Source organism: Muscardinus avellanarius (assembly GCF_963383645.1).
Source record: "Muscardinus avellanarius genome assembly, chromosome: 10".
Lineage (NCBI taxonomy): Eukaryota > Metazoa > Chordata > Mammalia > Rodentia > Gliridae > Muscardinus > Muscardinus avellanarius.
In genome coordinates, this window is record NC_137796.1 from 97,916,294 (window position 1) to 97,941,884 (window position 25,591).

Genomic DNA, 25,591 nt, shown 5'->3' on the forward strand with positions numbered 1-25,591 from the left:
ATGGGGCCCTAAGTTGCTGAGTCTGGCCCCAAATCTGCACTCCTCCTGTTCCAGCCTCCCTAATACTGGGATTACGTGTGTGTGTGTCACCACGCCCAGAGAATTTCTACAATTTTACCCAAGCTTCCAGCTGCTACTACTGCTGTCTCCGGGTCCTTCTCACTGTCCCCCTCCGGCATCCCAGCCCTTGACCTGGCCCTCTCTGCTCTGAATCCTGGAGCTCCCGCCTGCCTGGTTACCTCCGAGTTGTACTCAGCCAGGTAGTAGACGGCCACGCAGCAGGTGAGGGCCGCTCCCGTGGAGACGAGCCAGGCGGCCATGTGAGCGCACAGGCGGGTCAGCCGCTGGTGGAATGTGAGTCTGACGTTCTCCTGCCGGATCTCTGACAGGTTTTCCTGCAAATGAAAGAAATATGTGTTGACCCACGGATCCCTCTCCACCGCGTGTGTGGCCACAAGTAGAGACACGCCCAGCTCGGGCCCATGAGGGAGAGGGGGTTGTGATGGACACAGGTTAGGGGTGACCCAGGGAAGGATCTCTAAATGGCCAAGGACCCCATCACCACATCAAGCTCCATCTCCATTTTAGAAGAACAGACGGAAGTAATCTATGGGACTTTGTGCAGAACATGGATGGTAGACACAGTTCTCTTTCTTGTTCTTGTTTTTTTGTTTGTTTGTTTGTTTAGTTTCTTCTTTCTATTTTTTGTACTGGAGATTGAACCCAGGGTTTCTCTGCCTCTGAGCTACAACCCTACTTTATTTATTTATTTTTTATTTTGAAATAAGGTCTCGCTAAGTTGCTGAGGCTGGCCTCAAAACTACAATTATCTTGTCTCAGCCTCCCAAATACTGGGATTACAGGTGTGCACCACGATGCCTACCTTACTTTCTTTTTAAGAAATTTATTTCTTTAGGCCCGGGCTGCTCATATCTCCACACCATTGACATTTGAGACTAGATCATTCTGTGGGGCCAGCCTGTGCCTTGTAGGATTCTTAACAGAATCTCTGGCCTCTACCCACCAATCAAAGCAGCCAAAAACAACTCCAGACATTGTCCAGTGTCCTCCCGAGGGGCAGAACTGCTCTACACTGAGAAACAGTGCTCTCGGATACAATTTTAAACCTGAAACCACAGGATTTAATATTTTGATATAAATTGCTAAAATGGCCGGCAGGAAGGCTGTACCAGTTAGAAAGCCTCCAAGCCCTGTGAAAATGTCTATTTCCCTATGCCACCACCAGAACCAGGCATTATGAGCGCTGAATGTTTTTAATTTTGCCAATCTCATGAGCAATAAGAAAGACATTCGAGCCAGGCGTGGTGGCGCACGCATGTGATCTCAGCATTTGGGAGGATCACGGTTTACAAATAGCCTCAGCTACTTAGTAAAGCCCTTCATAACTCAGTGAGACCCTGTTTCAAAAATAAGAAAAAACTGATGCCGGGCGTGGTGGCCCACGCTTGTAATCCCCGCACTTGGGAGGCAGAGACAGGAGGATTGCACAGGTTTGAAGCCAGCCGCACGCGCTGGCTTAGGAGACCCTGTTTCCAAATAAAAATGTAAAAATAGGTCTGGGAGTGTAGCCCGGAGGTAGAAGGGCTTCCAGGAACCCCAGTACCACTAAAAAAAAAAAAAAGAAAAGACTGAAAAATAGGTCTGGGGGTATAGCTCCGAAGTAGAATGCTCCTGGTTTCCATCGCTGGTACCGAAAAAAAAAAAAAAAAAATAGGGCTGGAGGTGGCTTGGAGGTAGACTGCCCCTGGGTTTCATCCTCAGTACCACAAAAATAAAAACATCATTCAAGCTGGGCATGTTGGTGAACGCCAGTACTTGGGAGGCTGAGTTAGAAGGATTGTATGTTTCAGGACCTATCAAGGCCCTGTTTCAAAATAAAAAGTGCTGGGGGTGTAGCTCAGGGGTAAATGGTCCTGGCTTTAATCCCCAATTTTATTTTTTTTATTTTTATTTATTTATTTATTTATTTATTTTTTTGGTGGTACTGGGGTTCCTGGAAGCCCTTCTTCCTCCGGGCTACACTCCCAGACATATTTTATATTTCTGAAACAGGGTCTCTTATGCCAGCGCGGCTGGCTTCGAACCTGCGCGATCCTCCTGTCTCCGCCTCCTAAGCGCGGGGATTACAAGCGTGCGCCACCACGCCCGGCCTTAATCCCCAATTTTAAAAACCGTCATCCGTTATTCCTTTTAGGAAAGTTATGGCCATGCGGCCGCGTCAGCGCAGGGGAGGAGCCCGGCCACGGGAGGCCGGGCAGGGCGGGCTTGCCTCACCCTGATTTCAGTGCTGAGGTTCTTCTGTTTCAGCTTCACGGCTTTCTCGAGAGTGACAGTGAAGTCCCAGCAAAAGATCAGCTTCGCGATCCCCCTGGAGTAAATGTGGGGGTTGATGAAGTTGTTCCGGAAGTACTTGGCCATACTAGGGGGAAGCAGAAACCAAACATCCAAGGGTTACTCCAGCCGGCATTGGGAGTGCAGGGCTCAGACGACAGCATTCCTGGTGGAAGAGTGAGCCCTGAGCTTTCATCCGAAGAGTGTGACTGTAAACACCATGGTTAAGAATACTGACCTTGGTACAGACAGGCCTGGTTTGTAATCTTCAATGTGCCAGTGGTGCGTGTCCTATGAACTGTTCTGAGACTCTTTGTATACCTGTGTGATGTGGATAAGAGTACCCACTGCTTGGAGATACTATGAGAGCTGTATTAGTTTCCAATGGCTGCTATAACAAAATGTCACCAACCTTGTAGCTTAAAACAACACAGATGATGATGATGATGATGATGATGATGATGATTAATTATTATTTTGGCGGGTCTGGGGATGGAACCCAGGGGCATTCGACCTCCAAGCTACACCCCCTGCCCTATTTTTTATTCTTTATTTTGAAACAGGGTCTCACTAAGTTACAGAGGGCCTCACTAAGTAGTTGAGGCTTTCTGTTAACTGCAATCCTCCCATCTCACCAGGGATTACAAGCCTGCATCACCACGCCCAGCTGAGTTCAGGGGCATTCTAACTCTGAGCTACAACTCCAGTCTTATTGTCTATTTTTATTTTGAAATGGTCTCACTAAGTTGCAGTGGACCTCATGAGGTGGCTGAGGCTGACTGCGGACCTGTGATCCTCCTGTTTCAGCCTCCCAGTTACTGGGATTACAAACATGTGGTACCACACCCAGCTGTCCAATTCATATTTTACATTGCAGGACAAGGAATGATTAGATAGCAACAGAATTTTTTTCCTGAGTAAATTATGAGTTTCTTGGATTTTATCTAAATCTAAAATCAGCCTCCAGCCAGGTGTGGTGGTATATGCCTGTCATCCCGGTATTTGGAAGGCTGAGACAGGAAAATCACGGGTTCGAGGCCGGTATCAGCAACTTAGTGAAACCCTCAGTAACTTAGCAAGGTCTTGTTTCAAAAAATAAAAAGGGTTGGGGGTATAATATGGAATTATAATGCCCCTCGGTTTAATCCCTGGTATAAAATAAAATAAATAAAATAAAATAAAATAAAATAAGACAAGCCTCAGAATGAGGATGCAGTTACCTGAAGAGCAGGCTGAAGAAGCAGACGATCAGGCAGGCCCCGATCGTGAAGATGTAGGCCAGCTGCATGTTGTAGGAGATCCTGCTGCTCCCGTGCCGGATCGTGGAATTGGTGTAAAAGCCGTAGTACATCACTGTGTCCCTAAAATAACCCTGTTGGGAACAACGAAGAGATGCGGGTCAGGTGGGTCCCCAGAGAAAGGCGATGACTGTGGTCAACAGAGGCGGCCTCTTCTGTCTGCAACACAAAATAAGTAAGAAACAAAAGATAAAAGGAGAGGATCATACCACAAGTCTTATTTTGTAGGTTGTGTATAGGTTGTACATACCCTTCCTATATATCTTGGACTTAAAATTATATATATATATAATATGCATATACATATATTCCCTTTATTTTTAAAGGAATCATTATTCATGTATCTATGACCTAGTTATTTATCTATTACCTATCATCTATCAACCCATGAGCTATCCATAGACTAGTATTTGTACAGGAAGAAAAAAACTGTCTTCAAAGACATACCTACCCCAAACTGGGGAGTTAGACAAAAGAAACAGGTAAATGGAGTTTCTCTTAGTTCTCTTCCATGCTAGGAATCTTCCAGAAGGAGCGCTGCATTTTGTACAAATAAAAAGCAAAGAAGGGAAAAGAAATGCGGGTCTCCAACCCGAGGAGATGTCCACCGCTTATTGTTGGGTGAAAGCAAGCAAGCCACAGAAGACACAGAGTGAGCCGGGCGTGGTGGCGCACGCTTGTCATCCCCGCGCTTGGGAGGCAGAGACAGGAGGATGGCGCAGGCTCGAAGCCAGCTGCGCGCTGCCTTAAGAGACCCTGTTTCCAAATAAAAAGTATAAAATAGGTCTGGGAGTGTAGCCCAGAGGTAGAAGGGCTTCCAGGAACCCCAGTACCACCAAAAAAAAAGGAAGAAGAAGAAGACGACGACTCAGAATCATCAATCCATGCTTTGTAAGAAAGAAGAAGAAAGGAATTGCCCAAGTATGTGCGCGCGCGCGCACACACACACACACACACACACACACACACCGGAGCGTGGGTCACGCCACAGCAGCAGTGACTCTGGAGGCAACACCCCTCAGTGCTGTCCATATCACTTGGGCTTGGGGGACATTTTTAACACCTCTCGGGCCTGGGTGGGTGACGGGCACGGCGCACGCCGCGTTTCCAGGTGGCGATCCGGGGAGGGGGACGCGGGCAACTCACCGCCCCGGTGAGTAACTCCAGCCCCGTGAACCGGAGAGCGTTCTCCTCGGCCACGGTGAGCTGAGGGATGACGATGAAGCCGAAGTTCACGATGAACGAGAAGATGTTAAACTTCAGGAGCCACTTGAGGAAGCTGAAGTAGGAGAGGATGCTGGTCCCGAACTGGCCTCCGATGGCCTTGAGCGTCTTCTGCCACAAGCTGACGGAGTCGAGGACCTCAGAGAAGCTGTTCTTGGATCTCCGGTAAGCCTGGAGTTAGGGGGCAGAGCAGGTGGCCCGACGGTCACTTGACCAGCATCGCTCGAGCAGGTGCCGGCAGAGCAAAAGCCCCGTCGTGACTCAAGCTTAGATGGTGCCGGACACATGTGTTTACAAAAGGTGTCACACCGTGTGTGTGTGTGTGTGTGTGTGTGTGTGTGTGTGTGTTTGCACGCATGCTACTGTGGATTAAACCCAGGGCATTCTACCTTCGAGATAGACTCCCAGGCCCACTTCTTGAATTAGTGTCTTGCTAGGTTGTTGAGAGTCTCACTAAATTGCCGAGGCTGGTCTTGAACCTGCAATCCTCCTGTCTCAGCCTCCCAAGTACTGAAGTTACAGGTCTACATCACCACACCCACCTAAGTTATCACACTGAATCCTTACAACCGCCCTCTAGGGTTCTGCTGCTCCCCGGCTTTGCTGCGAAAGGTGCCACTCCCAAAGGCCAGGTTGGCCACCTAACGTGGCCCCATGCCCGCCTCCCTTCCCCGCCTGCGCTCACCCAGTGGCCCTGGACAGTGAAACAGCCCTGAGTTTTGGTCCCTCTTCCCTCCGATCCTTGTCTCTTGTCCCTCCCTGTCTTCACCCTCTTTCTGTGCCCATTTTACTGTGGGAATGTAAATTAATAAAGCTATCACAGAGGTCCCGCAGGACACTAAATACAGAGCAAACATAAGATCCAGCTATCTCCCATTTCTGGATATATATCTAAGAGAGTCCAAATCAGTAGATCTCAAAGAAATATCTGCATGCCCATGTTTACTGTAGCAACATTTACAAGACCTAAGATATGGAACCAACCTGAGAGTTCACTGACAGATTAATGGATAAAGACAATGAGGTGTATATACACAATGGAATATTATTCAGTCATAAAGAAGAATGATACCCTGTCATCGGCAGCAAAACAGATGGGACTGGAGAAATTATGTTAAGTGAAATAAGCCAGATGCAGAAAGACAAATCCATCCTTCCTTCCTTCCTTCCTTCCTTTCTTTTTTTCTTTTCTTTCTTGGCACTGGGGGTTGGAACCCAGGGGCATTCTATATCCAAGCTACACCCCCAGCCCTATTTTTATTCTTTATTTTGAAACAGCATCTCACTGAGTTGCAAAGGGCCTCACTAAGTAGCTGAGGCTATCCGCGAACCACGATCCTCCTTTCTCAGCCTCCGGAATTCTGGGATTACAAGTGTGCACCACCACGCCCAGCTTCACACACGTGCTTACACTATATGTGAAAGCTAAAATAAGTCTGCATCTGAATGTAGAATGGTGCTTACTAGAGGCTAGGCAGGGCACGGGGAAGAACAAGGGAGGCTGCGTAACAGGTGCCAGGACCCGGTTAGGTAGAAAGAATGAGAGCTGGAGCTCTGCAGTGCAGTGTGGTGACTGTAGTTCACAATAACCCTCTATTTTATTTATTTTTGCTACTGGAGGTTGGGCCCAGAGGCAATCTACCTCCAAGTCACACCCTCAGCCCTATATTATTTTTTATTTAGAAACAGAATCTCCCTCAATTGCTGAGAATCTAAGTTGCTGATATTGGCCTTGAATCTGCGATCTTCCCGTCTCAGCCTCCCAAGTCCTGGGGTTACAGGCGTGCGCCGCCATGTCTGGCTCTTAAGTATTTTATGAAGATCTAGAAGAGAGAAACTGTAAGGCACAGAATGCAAAGAAATGATAAGGAGGGGCTGGGGTGGGGCTCAATAGTAGAGAGCATGCGTAGAGTGCCCCAGGGCCTGGGTTCTGGCCCCAACACAAGAAAGAAGGAAGGAGGGAGGGAGGGAGGGAGAGAGGGAGAGAGTGAGAGAGAGAGAGAGAGGGAGGACAAGGAGAGGCAAGTGTTACAATGCATACTGTAAGCATGTGTTGGAATATCATAACAACAAAATAATGCACAATTATTGCATGTTAATAAAAAAGTAAATTTTTAAAAAGGCTGACTTACCAGAGACAAGGAGTTCAGGTAGTGAGCGCAGCAGCTGAACCTGAGGGCACTACGGGATTGTTTACTTTTCTCTTTATCAACCATTTGCCTGAAGGGAATAGAAGGGGGGGGGGAATGAGAGGTACCAAAGCTCTAATTCACTCATTCAGAAAATAGCTGCGGCAAGCCTGCAATCCCAGCCCTTGGGTGGCTGAGACAGGAGGATCACGGGTTTGAGGCCAGCCTCACCAACTTAATGAGACAGACCCCATTTCAAAATAAAAAGGAGTGAGGTTTTTAGCTTTGAGGTAGAACATCTCTGAGTTCAATTCCCCAGTACCAAAAATTAAATTAATTAATTAATTAATTAAATTTAATAAATTAAAAGAAAGAAAGAAAAGAAAATAGCTACTATTGGGTGTCGGGTATAGGCGGGAGGCACCTGTGGTCCCAGCTACTTGGAAGGACACTGGAAGGGTCCCTTGAGCAGCGTCCAGGGGCAGCCTGGGCAGCATAGAGGACCACATCACAGTCAATCAAGCTACTGAGCTCCGACGTGCCAGGCAGGGTCCCAGACAGTAAAGCAAGGCTGGCTGTTGCCCTAGCCAGGGAAGTGGACATCCTACCCAGACTTCACTGGAAAGTTATTTTTCTCCTCTTCCTCTACGTCATTAAGTAAAGCCCACACGTCAGCAAAGGAAGTGGGTTAAGCTCCACCCCCAGAAAGAGGGGTACCCACTTAGATGATCTGAAATTCTTCCACAGGAAAATTTCTCTCTTACATTATTTATTTTTTATCTTTTTGAGACAGAGGACAAGTAGAAGCTTGAGGTTCACAGCCAGGCGTGGTGACTCAAGCCTATAATCCCAGAATTTGGGAGGCTGAGACAGGAGGACTGCAGACTCAAAGCCAGCCTCAGGGCCGGGTATGGTGATACAAGGCTTGTAATCCCAGTACTTGGGAGGCTGAGAAAGGAGGATCACAGGTTTGAGACCAGCCTCAGCAACTTAGTGTGGCCCTCAACAACTCAGTGAGACCCTGTTTCAAAATAAAGAATAAGCCGTGTGTGGTGGGGCACGCTTGTAATCCCCGCGCTTGGGAGGCAGAGACAGGAGGATCGCGCAGGTTCGAAGCCAGCCGTGTGCTCTGGCTTAGGAGACCCTGTTTCCAAATTTTAAAAAATGTAAAAATAGGTCTGGGAGTGTAGCCCGGAGGTAGAAGGGCTTCCAGGAACCCCAGTACCACACACAAAAATAATAATAATAATAATCAAAATAAAGAATAAAAATAGGGCTGGGGATGTAGCTCAGAGATAGAATGCCCCTGGGTTCAATCCTGGGTACCCCCCAACACACACACAGCCAGCCTCAATAATTTTACAAGGCTTTCAGCAACCTAGTGAAACTCTCCTGTTTAAAAAAAAAAAAAAAAGACCTGGGGGCTTAGCTTGTAGGTAGAATGCCTAAGGGTTCAATCCTTAGTACTACAAAATAAAAAATAAAAATAAAAATATTAAGGTTAGCTGGGTATGGTGGCTCATGCTTGTAATCCCAGTACTTGGGAGGTTAAGACAGGAGGATCACAGGTTTGAGGACACCCTCAGCAAGTAGTGAGACTCTCATCAACCTAGTATGACCCTATTTCAAAATAAAAATAAATGTGAGCTGGGGGTATAGCTTGGAGGTAGAATGCCCCTGGGTTTAATCCCCAAATACCCCCCAAAAAATTAAGGTTCACATGGAATCTGAGAAAGAAGAAAAAGATAGGTTCATACCTAAGCTTTCTCTTCTCTTCCATGGTCCTTGGCTGGTTCCTGATGGCTTTAATTCTGTCTCTAGATGTCATGGGTATCAGCGAGGCAATTAATTTTTGTCCTGCAGAAAAAAAAGAAATAGAATTTTCTTTCTTTTTTTTTTTTTTTAACAGAGTCATACCATCTTAAAGTATGGCACCAAAGTTAGAGAAATTTTTTTCCAGTACTGGAGATGGAACTCAGGGTCATTCTACCTCTGAGCTACACCCCGAACCCTATTTTTTATTACTCATTTTGAAACTGGATCTCACTAAGTTGCAGAGGGCCTCACTGAGTAGCTGAGCTGGCCGCGAACCTGCGATCCTCCGGTCTCAGCCTCCTAAGCACAGGGATTACAAGTGTGCCCCTCCATGCCCGGCTAGAGAACGTTTTTATAAGAACACGAGGAAAGAGAAAAACATGAACTGAAGGATTCCAAGGAGCACAAGTAAAAACAATGAGACACACAAGTGTGTTTAAAGAAAATGGAGGCTGGAGTCCATTCTGTAGCTGAAAGGGTCATAAGTAGGAAAATTTGGAGAGAAATTAAGATAGAAATGGATCAGTTTTTCAAAATGACCATGTTTGTACTCTTTTTCAACTTGATGTCTCTCTTTCCCACAACAAAAATAAAAACCCTTGACCAAAGCCAGGGGCACCCCGTGCGCCTGCTCCCCTCCGGCCCCGCAGGCTAACGCCCGCCTGGCTTTTTTCTGCCCTGTACTTGAGATGAGTGACTTTGTTCATTCCCTAACACCACACATTCTTCCATCTCCCTCCTTTTCTTCCACTAACTCGTTCACATTTTTTCATCAATGTGGCAGAGAGGCTGTGGGTCGCCCACCCCAGAGAGAGGCTGTGGGTCGCCTACCCCAACGCCATTTCCTCCCCGTTAACAGCAGCCCAGTTGTGTTTAGGACTCCATCGTGCCTCCATCACAAGGCTTTCTCAGTGGCCCATCCCCAGGTACAAGGGGTCCCCCTGAGTCTAAGCCCTTCCCAGTGGTCCCGCCCCCTTGCAGGTGACTGGTTGAGACTCAACCACGTGACATTTTGTTGGCTAGTGTTCTCCAAGAGGTTTATCAGAAAGTTTCTCACAAAAGAGGTTCCAGCCAGGCGTGGTGGCGCACACTTGCGATCCCAGCATTCGGGAGGCTGAGACAGGAGGATCTGGGTTCACGGACAGCCTCAGCTACTTAGTGAGGCCCTTTGCAACTCAGTGAGACCCTGTTTCAAAATAAAGATTAAAAAAAGAAGAAGAAAAAAGAAAAGGGGGTTCTTTCTATGGATAGAATCATAAAATAGGGCTGGGGTGCAGCCCAGTTGTAGGGCATGTGTCAGGATGCATGAGGTTCTGATCTACCCCTGACCCCACAAAATAAGTAACATAAAATTAAAAAAATAAAATAAGAGAGGGGCAGATCCTTCTTCCTGCAGATATTGTTGCGTCTGCGTGCGCCACTGGAGCTGCAGGCCCCATCTGGACCAGGGCTGGACGGCTGAGGGACAGGAGCAGGCTGGCTCCTCCATCACACCACTGAGCCACAGCGCCTCACGAGGAGGCACCACTTTCAATTTAATGACATAGGTGAAGTGGAAGGGGATCCCCAAAAGAGGACCGCCAAGAAGCCAGGTGTGGTGGTGCACGCCTGTAATCCCAGTACTTGGGACCTGCGACAGGAGGATTGCAAGTTTGAGGACAGCCTCAACAGCTAGTGAGATTCCCATCAACCTAGTGAGGCCCTGTTTCACAACAAGAAAAACAGGGGGAGGGAATGGGGTGGGAATCGGGTAAGGGCTAATTGGGTGATGTGTGCGTGTGTGTCTCCACCATCTTGGATCCCATTATTTGTATGACTAATATGCACCAATAATTTTTTTTCATGGTGCTAGGGGTGGAACCCAGGGGCTTTCTACCTCCGGGCTATACTCCCAACCCTATTTTATATTTTATTTGGAAACAGAGTCTCACTAAGTTGCTGAGAGCCTCACTAAGTAGCTGAGGCTGGCTTCAAATCTGTGCGATCCTCCTGTCTCAGCCTCCCAAGTGCTGGGATTACAAGCGTGCGCCACCATGCCCGGCACCAATACACAATTTTTAAAAACATAAATAAAATAAAATAAAAAACATTTTGCATGATTAAAAAACACACACACAAAAAAGGCTGAGAATGTAGCTCAGAGGTAAAAGGCTCCTGTGTATCTCTGGTATTAAAATATAAAAATGAAATAATAAAAAAAAAAGAGGGTCACAGAATCACTCTGGAGATGAGGACTATGTGTCTCCTGGGCAGGGAGGGCAAGTGGACAGAGAGGAAGACAGCTGAAGGGAAGAAAAGGGAATGCGCGGTGTGGGAGATGGCAGTGATCCTGGCGAGGCTCCGCTCCTCCATCGAGGGGCTACACCCCGCAAGTGCTTTGCTGTGAATTTTTTTTCTTCTCCCAGAAACTTCTGGAAGCTGCTAGAGTTTCCACCATAGAAACCACTCAGAGGTAGCCAGACGTGGTGGCGCACACTTGTAATCCAAGTACTTGGGAGGCCGAGACAGGAGGATCCGGGTTCGCGGACAGCCTCAGCTATTCAGTGAGGCCTTCCGCAACTCAGTGAGACCCTTTTTCAAAATTTAAAAAATCGGGCTGAGGTTGTAGCTAGCTCAGAGGTAGAATGCCCCTGGGTTCAAACTGTAGTACGACAAAAAAAAAAAAAAAAAAAAAAAGAAAAGAAAAAAAAAAGAGAGAGGAAACTACTGAGCACTGCTAAACTTTACACCTGGAGTATTATGGGGTAAAAGAGAAATAGCGTCTCTGTTGCCCCCAGCTGCAGAGGGGCCAGCATCTTATCTCTGTTCCCCGCCACCAGTGTCAGGGGAGGGGGGGAGTCACACCAAAGTGGGACAGCGTAATGGCTACTGACTCAAGCTTGGCAGTCAGGCACATCTGCATTGAGCTCCAGATGTGCCAGGCCACTCAATTTCTTGCTTCCCAAGAGTTTCCATGTGCTGGAACCGAGCACACGGAAACTCTTGGAAAGCAAGAAATCGAGCTACATTGGCTGGTTAAGCAAAGAAGGAGCCACCAGCCACGGGAGATAAGATGATCGGGGTCGGCTCTGGTTGGTGGGGAGGTCTCAGACATCACCCTCCATCCCCAGCATCCTGGGTTCACCTGCTGAGCAGCCAACCCTGTAACCAGGTGGAGGCCTCCCTTCTCTGCTCCTCCCCTGCCTCGTTCCCAGCATTTTCTACCTTGCATCCTGGGTTCACCTGCTGAGCAGCCAACCCTGTAACCAGGTGGAGGCCTCCCTTCTCTGCTCCTCCCCTGCCTCGTTCCCAGCATTTTCTACCTTGCATCCTGGGTTCACCTGCTGAGCAGCCAACCCTGTAACCAGGTGGAGGCCTCCCTTCTCTGCTCCTCCCCTGCCTCGTTCCCAGCATTTTCTACCTTGAATGGTTTCATGAGACGCACAGGGAATGTCCGCGCCCACGCACTCGGGGCCGGGAAGGGTCTGAGAACTCGACTCATTCAAAGTTGCTGAAAACTGTAGCAGTTGGCTGTGCTTTTTGTCATTTCTGTGACTGAAAACCGGAGAGTCTATCACGACGATGTCCGATGTCAACGAAACCACGCTGGACGTGGGATTTCCCAGTGACCTTTCGGGAGCAATCTGATTAGAGGATGGACGGCTCTGGCCCCCAGACTGGATCATCTCAACCTCTATGATGGCCTGGTCACCTGACAGCATCTCTCGGCTCTTGCAGGCCTACTTCTCTACTGGGGTGGGCGTTAGGGACCTCATGTAGAGGTCACACTGGCATGGTGGGGACCCACCCCGGGAAGAGGGGGGAAACATCCAAAGGGTCACTCCATTCACTTTTTTTTTTTTAATGCCAGGATGAGGTCTCCAATATCAACCCCACACAAATCACCATAATGCCCCGATCTGGCCCCTGAGGGGTTCCCTTGGGGGAAGATACATGGGAATTCTCCTACAGAGAATTCTGTCTTGGTAGCTAGGTGAGAAATTGGAAACAGAATCCTTCATTAAAGACAATGGGATTCTAGAAACAAGATGGAGAGGCTTCTAAATAACTTATGATCAAAGGGCGAGATTTTCTCTTGAATTTACTATCTCTGCTTTAGAACTTATATTTTATATTTACTTTTATATTTATTCATGGGCCTATATAAAACTCCAGGTGGGTTTATAATGTTACAGTTATATCTGGTGGACACTGCCCTGTCTCTTGATATCCATTCAGTCTTTTCTCCTCTGAGCAGAAACTCCAAGTCTTGTACAGACCCTGTGCTCAGTTATAATTCTCCCAGCTTCCTTTGCAGCTAAGGGTGGACATGTGACCAGTTTGGGCCAATGAGACATGCAGTTTCCAAGCATGCTCTTTAAAAGGGGATAGCTTGCCCGGGCTTATCTTTTACCCTCTATCCCTTCTCCTTGTGGCTGGAGGCAGCCATTTTGAAAACAAGAGGATTAATATCAGCTAAATATGGTGGAGAAAAGCAAGAGGTGTCCTTGAGGGCATCATGGAGAAAGCTGCTATAAAAACTTTAGACTTTCTTTCACCGCTCCTTTTTAAATTTTTGTTTGTTTATTTATTTATTTATTTTACATGTCTGGGGATGGAACCCAGAAGCATTCGACCTCCAAGCTATACCCCCTGCTCTATTTTTTATTCTTTATTTTTTATTTATTTATTTATTTTGGTTGTACTGGGGTTCCTGGCAGCCCCTCTCCCTCTGGGCTACACTCCCAGACCTTTTTTTATTTATTTGGAAACAGGGTCTTTTAAGCCAGCGAGGCTGACTACGAACCTGCGTGATCCTCCTGTCTCCACCTCCCAAGCGCGGGGATTACAAGCGTGCGCCACCACGCCCGGCCTTATTCTTTATTTTGAGATAGGGTCTCACTAAGTTACAGAGGGCCTCACTAAGTAGCTGAGGCTGGCCACGAACCTGGATCTTCCTTTCTCAGCCTCCCAAATTCTGGGGTTACAAGTGTGCGCCACCACGCCAAGCTCTTTTGGTAGTACTGGGGATTGAGCCCTTGGAGCATTCTACTTCCAAGATATAACCCCAACCCAACCCCCTTTTTTTGGAAACAGGTCTCACTAGGTTTCTAAGAGTCTCACTAAGTTGCTGAGCCTGACCTCGAACCTGTGATCCTTCTGCCTCAGCCTCCCAAGAACTAAGATTACAGATGCCCACCACCATGCCCAGCTCTTGTTACATGAAAAACATTAATCCATTTATTTATTTATTTATTTATTTATTTATTTACGCTACTGGGGGTGGAACCCAGAAGCTTTCTACCTCCAGGCTATACTCCCAGACCTATTTTATACTTTATTTGGAAACAGAGTCTCACTAAGTTGCTGAGAGCCTCACTAAGTAGCTGAGGCTGGCTTCGAACCTGTGCGATCCTCCTGTCTCAGCCTCCCAAGTGCTGGCGTTACAAGCGCGTGCCACCACACTCGGCTCCATTAATTCTTCTATTGCTAATCTGTTGCTCTCTTTCAGTGCCAGACACATGAACACAATTCCTGCTCAACAAACTTGATTTAGAAATCACCCAGGGTGCAGGAGGTGATGGCATATTCCTGTAATCCCAATACTTAGGAGGCTGAGACAGGAGGATTGCAGATTTAAGGACAGCCTTAGTATACAGTAAGACTCTCAGCAACCTAGTGAGACCCTGTTTGAAAGCAAAGAATACAATAGGGTTGTGGGAGCCAGGAGTGATGGCATGCATTTGTAATCCCAGTACTTTGGAGGCTGAGACCGGAGGACTGCAGGTTGGAGTCTGGCCTTAGCTACTTAGTGAGGCCCTCTGCAATTTAGTAATAACCTGTTTCAAAACAAAGAATAAGAGCCGGGCGTGGTGGCGCACGCTTGTAATCCCAGAGCTTGGGAGGCTGAGACAGGAGGATGGCACAGGTTCAAAGCCAGCCTCAGCTACTTAGTGAGGCTCTCAGCAACCTGTTTCCAAATAAAGTATAAAATAAGGCTAGGAGTATAGCCTGGAGGTAGAAAAGCCCCTGGGTTCCACCCCCAGTACCACAAAAAAAGAAAAAAAATAGGGCTGGGGGTGTAGCCCCAAGGCAGAATGCTCCTGGGCTTAATCCCCAGTACCACAAGAAAAGAAAGAAGGAAGGAAGGAAGGAAGGAAGGAAGGAAGGAAGGAAGGAAAGAAAAAAGTAATTGCCGAGCATGGTGGCGCACGCTTGTAATCCCAGCATTCGGGAGGCTGAGACAGGAGGATCGCGGTTCGCAGACAGCCTCTGCTACTTAGTGAGGCCCTTTGCAACTCAGGGAGACCCTGTTTCAAAATAAAGAAGAAGGCCGGGCGCCGGGTGTGGTGGTGCACGCTTGTAATCCCCGCACTTGGGAGGTGGAGGCAGGAGGATCGCACTGGTTTGGAGCCAGCCTTGCTGGCTTAAGAGACCCTGTTTCCACATTTTAAAAAAAAATTTAAAAAATAGGTCTGGGAGTGTAGCCCTTGGGAGTGTATCCCAGAGGTAGAAGGGCTTCCAGGAATCCCAGTACCACCCCAAAAAAATAAATAAAATAAAGAAGAAAAAATAGAGCTGGGGGTGTAGCTCAGAGGTAGGATGTCCCTGGGTTCCATCCCCAGTACTATAAAAAACAAGAAAGAAAGGAAAGAAGGAAAGAAGGAAGGAAGGAAAGAAAGGTAATCACCCAGGGCAAGTTGTTTAATAGTTGAAGAAACTGAGGTCCAGAGAGATAAGCTGACCCCCGTCACACCCTCGTTAGATTGGAGGACTGAACCAGAATTCAAGAACTTCTCCCATAGATGACAATGAACAGTAATGACACCCGCCATTACGGCAGGTCAAGTACTTTAGAGAATGTCATGATTCCCTTTTCACAATCACCCTGTAAAGTACGTATTATCATCAACCCGATATTCTACATAAGAAAACTGAGACCGGATCAGGCAATTTGCCCGAGTCCATGAACCAGCGAGGAGTAGAGCCGGACGCCAAACCCAAGCCCAAAGAAGGATTGTTCTAAGCCCAGAGAAGGACCTACCAATCACTTCCCCTTGGCTCTGTCCTTGTGAGTGCCCACAATGTGCCAGGGGCTTCCAGGGGGCAATGCATAACCCAGCATCAAAGCGACACTTTACCACAACGCTGTCCACCAATGAACCGCACGTCGTTTGAAAATCAGAACCAAGGCAAGGCGAAATGACAAAGAAAGCCGGGTCTTCTATTTCTTTATTTCTATCTGCCTTTGGGAGACTCTGTTTCTACCAGGGTCCCAAACCTCAGGCTGGCTCAACAGAGCAATCATGTAAGGGTACTACAGCTATACCCTCAGCTCTTTTCATTGTTTTGAAACAGGGTCTCACTAGGTTGCTGGGAGACTCGCTAAGTTTTTGAGGCTGGTCTTGAACCCATGATCCTCTGGTTTAAACCTCCCAAGTACTGAGAGGCTCAATCTGAATTATTATATAGAAGCTCTCACTGGTTTATTCTTGGTCGTTCACAGACGTGCCCTTTGGTACCACTGTTCCCCAGACCCTCTCTTGCATTGCTTCCTTTGAGTTCCTCCGTCTTGGCCTCCAATCAGACCTTCATCACTCCACACGGTGATTTCTCTGAGTTTCCTAACTGATTTCAAAGGCTGCTGTCTTAGTAGGCCACCTGCTTCCACACTCAGCCACCATAAGCCTAATGATTATTCAGAAACATTTTGAGCAATGCCTCTTGTCCCCACCGACCCAGACTTTACTTACAGGATGGACAGGGAACCCAGTCTTATCTCCGATGGTGAAATGATTGGTCCAAGTGCGTGTATCCAAACAGGCCGCTGAGAGCCTCTCCCCAGCAGTGATGGTCACCCAGGGAGAAAGAATGACCTTCCGCTGACGTAGCTAAGCTGAGGGGTGTCTGTGTGGGCCTGTGGGCCTGGCTCCGATGGAGATGAAGGTGGTCAAGGTTAGAGAGAAGGTAAGTCAAGCAGAGATGAAAAATGGACGGAAAATGCGCAGGTCCCAGTGCTCCAAGCCCGGGTTTCAGACTCTGAGGGCTTGGTTTCTGTGAATCATTCAACAAATATGTCTGAAATACCTCTACGTGTCAGACACTGTCTGAGAGGCTGGCAGAAATTATCATTGTTGATACCCTAATTACCACATGAGCCAATAAGTTCCCTTTGGGTTAATGCCCTTTGGAATTGGGTCTCTGTCACCTGCAACCAGAAAACTCCTAATGAATACACCTAAATACCCAGAGGAGGAAATAGGGCCTATCCAAAAGAAAGGCCGGGGAGTCGCTCGAGGGTAGAGCATGTGCTTAGCATGTGCGAGGCCCTGGGTTCCGTCTCCAGCTTCCAAACAAAGAAAAAACAAAGGAAGGATGGAAAAAAGAAGTTAGTTTTGAAAGAAAAAAAACCCCAGTATGATAAGTAAGCAGGTGCTATCTCTATTACTGCGGTGTAAAATTCCATTACAGCAACATCTGGGTTGCTTTGAACACGTTCTCTCCTAGGGTTGATTTTTTCGGTCATCAGTAAGCCTTACCTTGGGAAGACTTGGGCCAATCACTTTCAGACAACGGTGGGTTTCCATAAGCACGGACGGGTCTACTTTCAGCCACATAGGCAGGGTTCACTGCAACGCAGGGGAGGGAGACATTGCATATTAATCCCACCGCTGGAGATAGAACTGAGCACATCATGGTCATCACGTGTTAATCCTGATCAGTAGTGGTTTCTAACACTGAGACCTTGGCTTTGACGTAGGATTACTAACTTGGGTGGAAAATAGGAAAAAAAATACAAAGACAAAAGCCAGGCACGATGGCACACGCCAGTAATCCCAGTATTTAGGAGGCTGAGACGGAAGAATTACAGGTTGGAAGTCAGCCTTAGCAACTTATCAAGGCCCTCAGCAACTTAGTGAAACCCTAATAGGGTTGAGGTATGACTCAGAGGTAGAATGCCCCTGTATTTAATACCTAATACCAATACAATCAAAATAATTTTTAAAATTAAAAATAAAAAGTGCTAGAGGTGTAGTTCAGTTGTAGAACGCCTCTGGGTTTACTCTCTAGTTACTCCCTCAAAAAAAACATAAAAAAAAAAAGCCAAAACAACCAATGCCGTTAAATATCGTCAATCTGGATCAATAGTTTTACAAGCCAAGGTTAAAAATAATTGTTGCACTGAGATTCAGGACACAACCATATTTATATAGCTGAAAAACAAATTTTACAAAACAGTACTTTTATTTCATAAACTGTACTCTGACATTCATACTCTATTCCATTCTTTCCGTATCATTTTAATTTCTTTAATTTTATTTATTTATTTTAATTCTCTTTTGTTTAAGGATTTAATTTCACAGCTTGCTAGTAAGTTACAACTTCTAGTCTGAGAAATCTTTGCAGTGGCTGAATACAAAGGTCCCTTCCAGGTGTTGTGTTTTATGATGATACATGCATAAAATTGACAATGGCGTAATTTTCTCAGGGCCAGAGTCCACTCTCAGCATCTCCACAACCGTGTCACATTGTAATATATTTTTATTCAAACCATGGCAAACGATAAAGGAAAACTCCTCAAAAGAAAAGACAGAGCATCTTTGGATAGGGATGTGGTGCAAAATTCCATTGCAGTATGTTCCAGAACTTCTTATGGGGAATAATTTCCAGTCGTGTTACTTGTCAGCAGTTTTCTCCAGGGCATGCGATTTAACATCCCTGAGCTTCGATATCTTAATCTCTAAAATAGAAATAATAAGGCGACTCTCACAGAGGATGGTTGGTGGACTTGAACTAGCTAACACATGCAAAGTGATTTCTCCTAGAACATGGTAAATTCTCAACATACACTACTGTGGTGGAACAGGTGTTATTCAGCCAATATTACACCTCCCCACCTTGGCCGCTTCCGCTGAGTTTGTGGTGGGTGACATGAGTTGCTTGTACCAGAGTAACACAGTAGCAATGATGGTGTGCCGGTTCCAACCCAAATCTATTACAGTCATTGTGAAATCTGCTTGCTTCTTTGAGTAGCTCATTGGTCCAAGAAGGACACTAGACCTCACCAGAACCATGGCCTGAAGCCAAGCACGGGGAGTCTCAGCCTGGTGCAGCCCAAACCCAAGCAATCCTACAGACGTGTGTGAGAAATGAATGCCAGTTTGCTATGCTTCTGGTTTGTTGGAGCTGTTTGTTATGCGGCATTCCTTTGGTAACAGCTAACTGATACAACTCACATAGCTGTTGCTGTTAATTCAGTCAGCATCTTATGCATCTACTATGTGCCAGGCTTTGTGACACTAGAAAAGCCACCTAGATAGAGCTTTGAAGGAGATACAGATGGATATGAATTTGTGTGCATGTGTATGTGTGGGTGTACAGGAGCTCGAACCCAGGGCTTCATGCATGCTAGGCAAGCACTCTATCACAGAGCTACATCTCCAGTCCTATTTATTTATCTATTTATTTGTTTCTCCAGTCCTATTTATTTATCTGTTTATTTATTTGTACTGGGGATTACACCAAAGGACATTCTACCTCTGAGGCACACCCCCCTCCAGTCCAATTTTATTGTTTATTTTGAAACAGGGTCTCACTAAATTGCGGAGGGCCTCATTTTGCTGAGGCTGCCCGCAAACCCGTGATCCTCATGTCTCGGTACTAAGATTACAAGCAGGTACCACCATCCATGCCCAGCTTCCCAGCCCTCTTTAAAATTTTATTTTGCGTCAGGGTCTTGCTATGTCGTTCAGGCTGGCCTTGAACCCTGGATCCTCCTGCCTTAGCACCCCGAGTTGCTGGGGTCACAGGCGTGCACCTGGCAATATGGGTTCTTCTTAAGGAGTGAATGGTTTGTCAGAGTGGAGCAACACCAGACAAGTGATTGTCAAGGGCTACGACTTTTGTTCTACAAAGGCGTCCAAAGAGGGAAGCCATGTGACTTTTTTTTTAAATTTAAGCATTTTAATTCCCAGTGTTCTGGGTGGTTGGGAATCTGTATCTGCCCTGATTATACCCAGAGGAAATGTAGGGCAGATAGGGCTCAGGCCTGGAGCACAGAGCCTGGATCCCTATCTTGGCCTTGTTGGTTTAACAGCTGGGTGATTTCAGATCATTTTTTTCTGAGCTCACTTTTCCCTTATGTTAAACGACCTGGAAGGTAGTTTTCAGATTAAGTAGGATAATGTAACTATCTGAAAGGTAGTTTGCAGATTAAGTTAGATAACAAAATGCCTATAATCTCAGTAGTTGGAAGGCTGAGATAGGAGGATCACAGATTTGAGGCTAGTCCACAGTAACTTAGCGAGATTCTATTTCAAAATAAAAATAAAAAATAGGGTTGGGAGTATAGTTCAAAGGTAGAGTGCCCTTGGGCTTAATCCCCAGAACTGCCAAAATAATAATAATAATAATAATAATAATAATAATAATAATAATAATAATAAAAAATAAATAATGTCTTCATAGAGTCTCTGGGCATAGAAAACACTCCAAACCTTCTTGGAATCACTGCACTGGGGTAGGAAGTGTTTATTATTATTTTTTTTATTATCAGCCCTCTAAGGAATTTTTTTCCCTTTTAAAAAACTGATGCACAGCCGGGCGTGGTGGCGCACGCTTGTACCCGCACTTGGGAGGCGGAGACAGAAGGCTCACACAGGTTCGAAGCCAGCCGTGCTGGCTTAAGAGACCCTGTTTCCAAATAAAAATATAAAATAGGTCTGGGAGTGTAGCCCGGAGATAGAAGGGCTTCCAGGAACCCCAGTACCACCAAAAAAAAAACCCCAAAACTGATGCACAGCCGGGCGTGGTGGCACACACTTGTACTCCCCGCGCTTGGGAGGCTGAGACAGGAGGATCGCACAGGTTCAAAGCCAGCCTCAGCTACTTAGTGAGGCTCTCAGCAACTTAGTGAGACCCTGTTTTCAAATAAAGTATAAAATAGATCTGGGAGTATAGCCCAGAGGTATAAAGCCCCAGGGTTCCACCCCCAGTACCACACACACACACACACACAATTAATGCACTGAGTTATACCTAATAGTAGGCTCCTTGTTACATATTTGTATATGCACAAACATAACTTGCTCGATTTCTTCCCTAACCTATGGAGTCTGAATAGACATTTTCCCCCATTGCCCTCCCCCATGAGATTTCAATCCCTGTCTATGTCCTCTATGTTTTCTTGGGCTTATCAAGAACACACCCTCCCTCTCCTCTGCCTGGGATGCCGTTGCTCTCTATCAAGAATACCTGGGCATGCCGGGCGTGGTGGCGCACACTTGTAATCCAGCATTCGGGAGGCTGAGACCGGAGGATCGCGATTCGCGGACGGCCTCAGCTACTTAGCGAGGCCCTCTGCAACTCAGTGAGACCCGGTTTCTAAATAAAGAATAAAAAATAGGGCGGGGGCTGTAGCTCAGAGGTCAAATGCCCCTGGGTTCCATGCCCAGACCCGAAAAAAAAAAAAAAAAAAAAAAACAAACCTAGGCAGAAAAAGTCTGGAATATTTTTGGGACTGAACAACTTCTTATATTCGGGCTCCCAACTGAGTATTTTCTCTGCAAATATGTAACAGTCAGCATTTCTCTAACGAAAGGCGATGGATAGCTAATGTGCACCTGGTCCCCAACCTGAGCCGATGTGACTTGTCATATGTCGACTCTATGGTGGTAGGAAATTGATAAACATTCAGTAGGAACTGGACTGCAAAATTTGAATTGAATGTTGCGGGCTGGGGATGCGGACCAGCGGTGCTGTTTTGCTTGGCATGCAGGGGCCTGTGTTTGAGACTCAGCATTGCGCTGCCCCCGACCCGACCCACAAATGAACTTTGAATCTTTCTTTCTTTCTTTCTTTCTTTCTTTCTTTCTTTCTTTCTTTCTTTCTTTCTTTCTTTCTTTTTTTTTTTTTTTTTTTTTTTTGCAGTACTGGGGATGGAACCCACGGGCATTGGGCCTCTGAGCTACACCCCCAGCCCGATTTTTTATTCTTTATTTTTTAGAAACAGGGTCTCACTGAGTTGCAAAGGGACTCGCTAAGTAGCTGAGGCTGGAGGCAAACCGCTATCCTCCTGTCTCAGCCTCCCGAATGCTGGGATCACAGGCGTGCGCCACCACGCCCGGCTATGAATTTTGAAAGTGTCCAGGCCAGCCTTTCGTGGGGGACCCTCTCTTACAAGGCTGAGTGGCGGCAGCCAGCCACAGCTCCCAGTCCGCTCTGTGATCACAGGGAGGACGGCTGTACTCTCTAGCAGAGGGTGTGCAAAACTGCATCGATCGGTAAATTAGGAGTATTTAGTGCACCTTTTACTTGCCATATTTTCAGTGAATAATGGATTTATCAGGACATAACACCATCAAAGCCTTTCCAGTCCACCCCCTCGAGGCTGATCCATCCTCCTTCAGCACCTCCCAGCAACTGCGACTGCATTTCTCTTGCTGGATTTTTTTTTTTTTTTTTTTTTCAGTACTGGGAATGGAACCCAGGGGTATTTGACCTCCAAGCTACACCCCCAGTCCTGTGTGTGTGTGTGTGTGTGTGTGTGTGTGTGTGTGTGTGTGTCTGGGGATGGAACCCAGGGGTATTCAACCTCCAAGCTACACCCCCTGCCCTATTTTTTTATTCTTTATTTTGAAACAGGTCTCACTAAGTTGCGGAGGGCCTAAGTAGCTGAAGCTGGCTGTGAAACTGGATCCTCCGGTCCCAGCCTCCCAAATGCTGGGATTACAATAATGTGCCACCACACCCAGCTATTCTTTATTTTGGAAACTGGGTCTCACTGAGTTGCAAAGGCCCTCGCTAAGTAGCTGAGGCTGTCTGCGAACCACGATCCTCCTGTCTCAGCCTCCCGAATGCTGGGATTACATGCACGCGCCACCATCCCTGGCTCTCTTTCTGTTCTTGACTGAGCCCTTCCCCCTTTTCTGACACCCACGGGCTCTAAATTCCTACAACGTCGCCTAGATTTGGGTCTCATACAGTGAACTGGCTCCTCCCAGTGAGGCAACAAGTCCTTTTTTCCTTCTGGAAAGGAAGAAATTTGGCTCTTCAGCCTCCAAAACTGTGAGCTAAATAAACATTTTTTTAACAATAAAGTTTCGAAATGGGCGTGGAGGCGCACACTTGCAATCCCAGTGCCTGGGAGGCTGAGACAGGAGGATCGCACAGGTTCAAAGTCAGCTCAGGTACTTAGTGAGGCTCTCAGCAACTTAGTGAGACCCTGTTTCCAAATAAAGTATAAAAATTAGGTCTGGGCCGGGCGTGGTGGGCACGCTTGTAATCCCAGCGTTCCGGAGGCTGAGACCAGAGGATCGTGGTTCGCGGACAGCCTCAGCTACTTAGTGAGGCCCTCTGCAACTCAGTGAGACCCAGTTTCAAAATAAAGAATAAAAAATAGGGCAGGGGGTGTAGCTCAGAGGTCGAATGTCCCTGGGTTTCACCCCCAATACCACAAAATATAAATAAATAAAAAATAAAGTTTCAAGAGCTGGGCATGATGGCTCATGTTTTTAATACCAGTACTTGGGAGGCTGAGACAGGAAGGTTGCAGGTTTTGTGGCCAGCCTCAGCTACTTAGTGAGGCCATCCACAACTTAGTAAGACTCTTTCAAAATAAGGGATAAAAAATAGGGCTAAAGATATAGTTCGGAGGTAAAATGCCCCTGGGTTCCATCCCCAGTACCACACGTACACAGAAAGTTCCCAGCATCAGGTATTTTTGTTATAGCAACAGAAAATGGGCTGATACAAAAGCTTTTTGGGTTGTTTTTTTTTTTTTTTTTTTTTTTTGGCCTCTTTTGAAAACTCTCAGGATCTCGCCACACTGAGCCCTCTTCCCTACATAACCACATGGGCCAAAGAGGACTGTGGCCACCTGAGTAGGCACGGGGCGGCAGGCCCTCACCGTCCACACGCCTTCCCTGGCCTTAGGTAACTGCTGACAACTGGTTTTCCTAAGAACTGAGTTCTCAGCTCTTGTATCCGCACAGAGTATTTCACATTGGAAGGACGACTCTGTAATGGCGGCAGCCCTAAGTGCACTGGGTTTTTATTTTCTTCCCTGGACATGATCCTCATCTCAACTCCTTACCGTAGCCATTTCCAGGAGCACCTGGCAGGGAGCGGGCATATGCACTGGCCACGGATGTCATTTCAATGATCTCCGGGTAATCTTCATTCCTTCCTCTGAGGATGCCCAAGGGGCCCTTACCCCTGCAAAGGAATGAGGGCTCAACTGAAGACACTCTGTTCAGCACTGAGAAGATGGGTCACCATCCATCCAGTGATGTGGGCAGGGCAGCGATCCATCCATCCATCCATCCATCCATCCCTCCCTTCCTCCCTCCCACAAATGCAGGCTGAAAGCCAACCATGTAATAGGCCGTGAGGAGATACAGACATGGGAACTGACCCCCAAGAAGCTCCCAGTGCAACCTGGCACAGCTTCTCAGCAGAAACTGACGAGTTTCTAATACTGTCAGAAGATAGGCCCAAGGAGTTCGAAAGGAGAAAAGAGTGCTAGCTGGAAGTTTTGGGGAAAATCTACATGGGAAAGAGACATCAGAGGGATTGGGAGAATGAACTCGTATACAGCTGAGGGAGGTATTGCAAAGTGAAGGAATAGTGTAATAAAGGCGTGAGCTTCAAAAGTATGGAATACATGAAGGGAATGCTTTTTTTTTTTTAGGTCTGGGGATGGAACCCAGGGGCATTTGACCTCCGAGCTACACCCCCTGCCCTATTTTTTATTCTTTATTTTGAAACCGGGTCTCACTGAGTTGCAGAGGGCCTCACTAAGTAGCTGAGGCTGTCTGCGAACCGCGATCCTCCGGTCTCAGCCTCCCGAATGCTGGGATTACAAGCGTGCGCCACCACGCCCGGAATGAAGGGAATGCTTTATAGCATTGATTTTTATAAATCAATTGAACTGTAGCAAAAATAGTCCATTTTTTAAATACCAATTCCCAAGCCGGACTCAGACAACTGAATCAGAAGCCGTGATGAACTGGATCTAGACATCTGTATCATTTTTAAAGTTCCCCAGGTAATTCCTTTCTTTATTAATTGTTTGGTTTTCCCTTTTGTAGTACTAGGGATTGAACCCAGGGCACTCTGCCTTTTAGCTGCACCCCTAGTCTTTTTTATAATTTTGTTCTGAAACAGCATCTTGCTAGGCCGTTGAGAGTCTCATTACATTACAGACATGCGCCATTATGCCCGGCTCCAGGTAATATATTAATTTTAAGGGTCAGCCAACGTCACGAATCACTGACCTATTTATAGGACCGAGACGGGGAGGGGAGAGGAGAAACAGAAGCTCTGCCATGCTGGGCTTGGGCTGGCACCCTCTATTAGCACAGGGTGTCCTCGTTCTGTGGCCTTCCTCCTACGGGCTGTGGGGACCCAGGGAATATGTAAAGCAGAGGCGGGACAAGCTCAAAGGTGTATCTTAGAATGACCTCAGGCACTGAGATAAGATGGGGGAACCTTTAGCCCCGGGCCTGTTAATCCTACTGCTTAGGACCTAAAGATATTTTGATGGCTACACACCCAATTTCTACATCCTTGTTTATAAATGCAATCTATTGTTTTTATCAAATTCATAAATATTAGTAGTAGAAACAGGAAATGCAAAAGAAAACTGAAATCAGTTAAAATTTCACTTGGGAAGCCAGCCATGGTGGTGTAACACCTGTGATCCCAGAACTTGGGAGGTTGAGAAGGAAGGATCAGAGATTCAAGCCAGCTTCAGCAACTTAGCAAGGCCCCGCTTCAAAATAAAATACAAAA

General features: G+C 46.8%; 1 protein-coding gene across 1 annotated transcript in view; it reads right to left on the reverse strand.

Moving 5' to 3' along the window:
* TMC5 (transmembrane channel like 5) overlaps positions 1 to 25,591 on the reverse strand; it is a gene marked incomplete at both ends in the record, with an annotated part of 52,869 nt that overhangs the window by 25,091 nt on the left and 2,187 nt on the right. The window contains 8 exons of the mRNA XM_080703939.1: positions 240 to 395; positions 2,296 to 2,440; positions 3,573 to 3,724; positions 4,797 to 5,045; positions 7,007 to 7,094; positions 8,761 to 8,860; positions 17,338 to 17,427; positions 23,892 to 24,013. Coding sequence (XP_080560065.1) covers positions 240 to 395; positions 2,296 to 2,440; positions 3,573 to 3,724; positions 4,797 to 5,045; positions 7,007 to 7,094; positions 8,761 to 8,860; positions 17,338 to 17,427; positions 23,892 to 24,013 — 1,102 coding nt within the window. The remainder of the gene's footprint in view (positions 1 to 239; positions 396 to 2,295; positions 2,441 to 3,572; positions 3,725 to 4,796; positions 5,046 to 7,006; positions 7,095 to 8,760; positions 8,861 to 17,337; positions 17,428 to 23,891; positions 24,014 to 25,591) is intronic.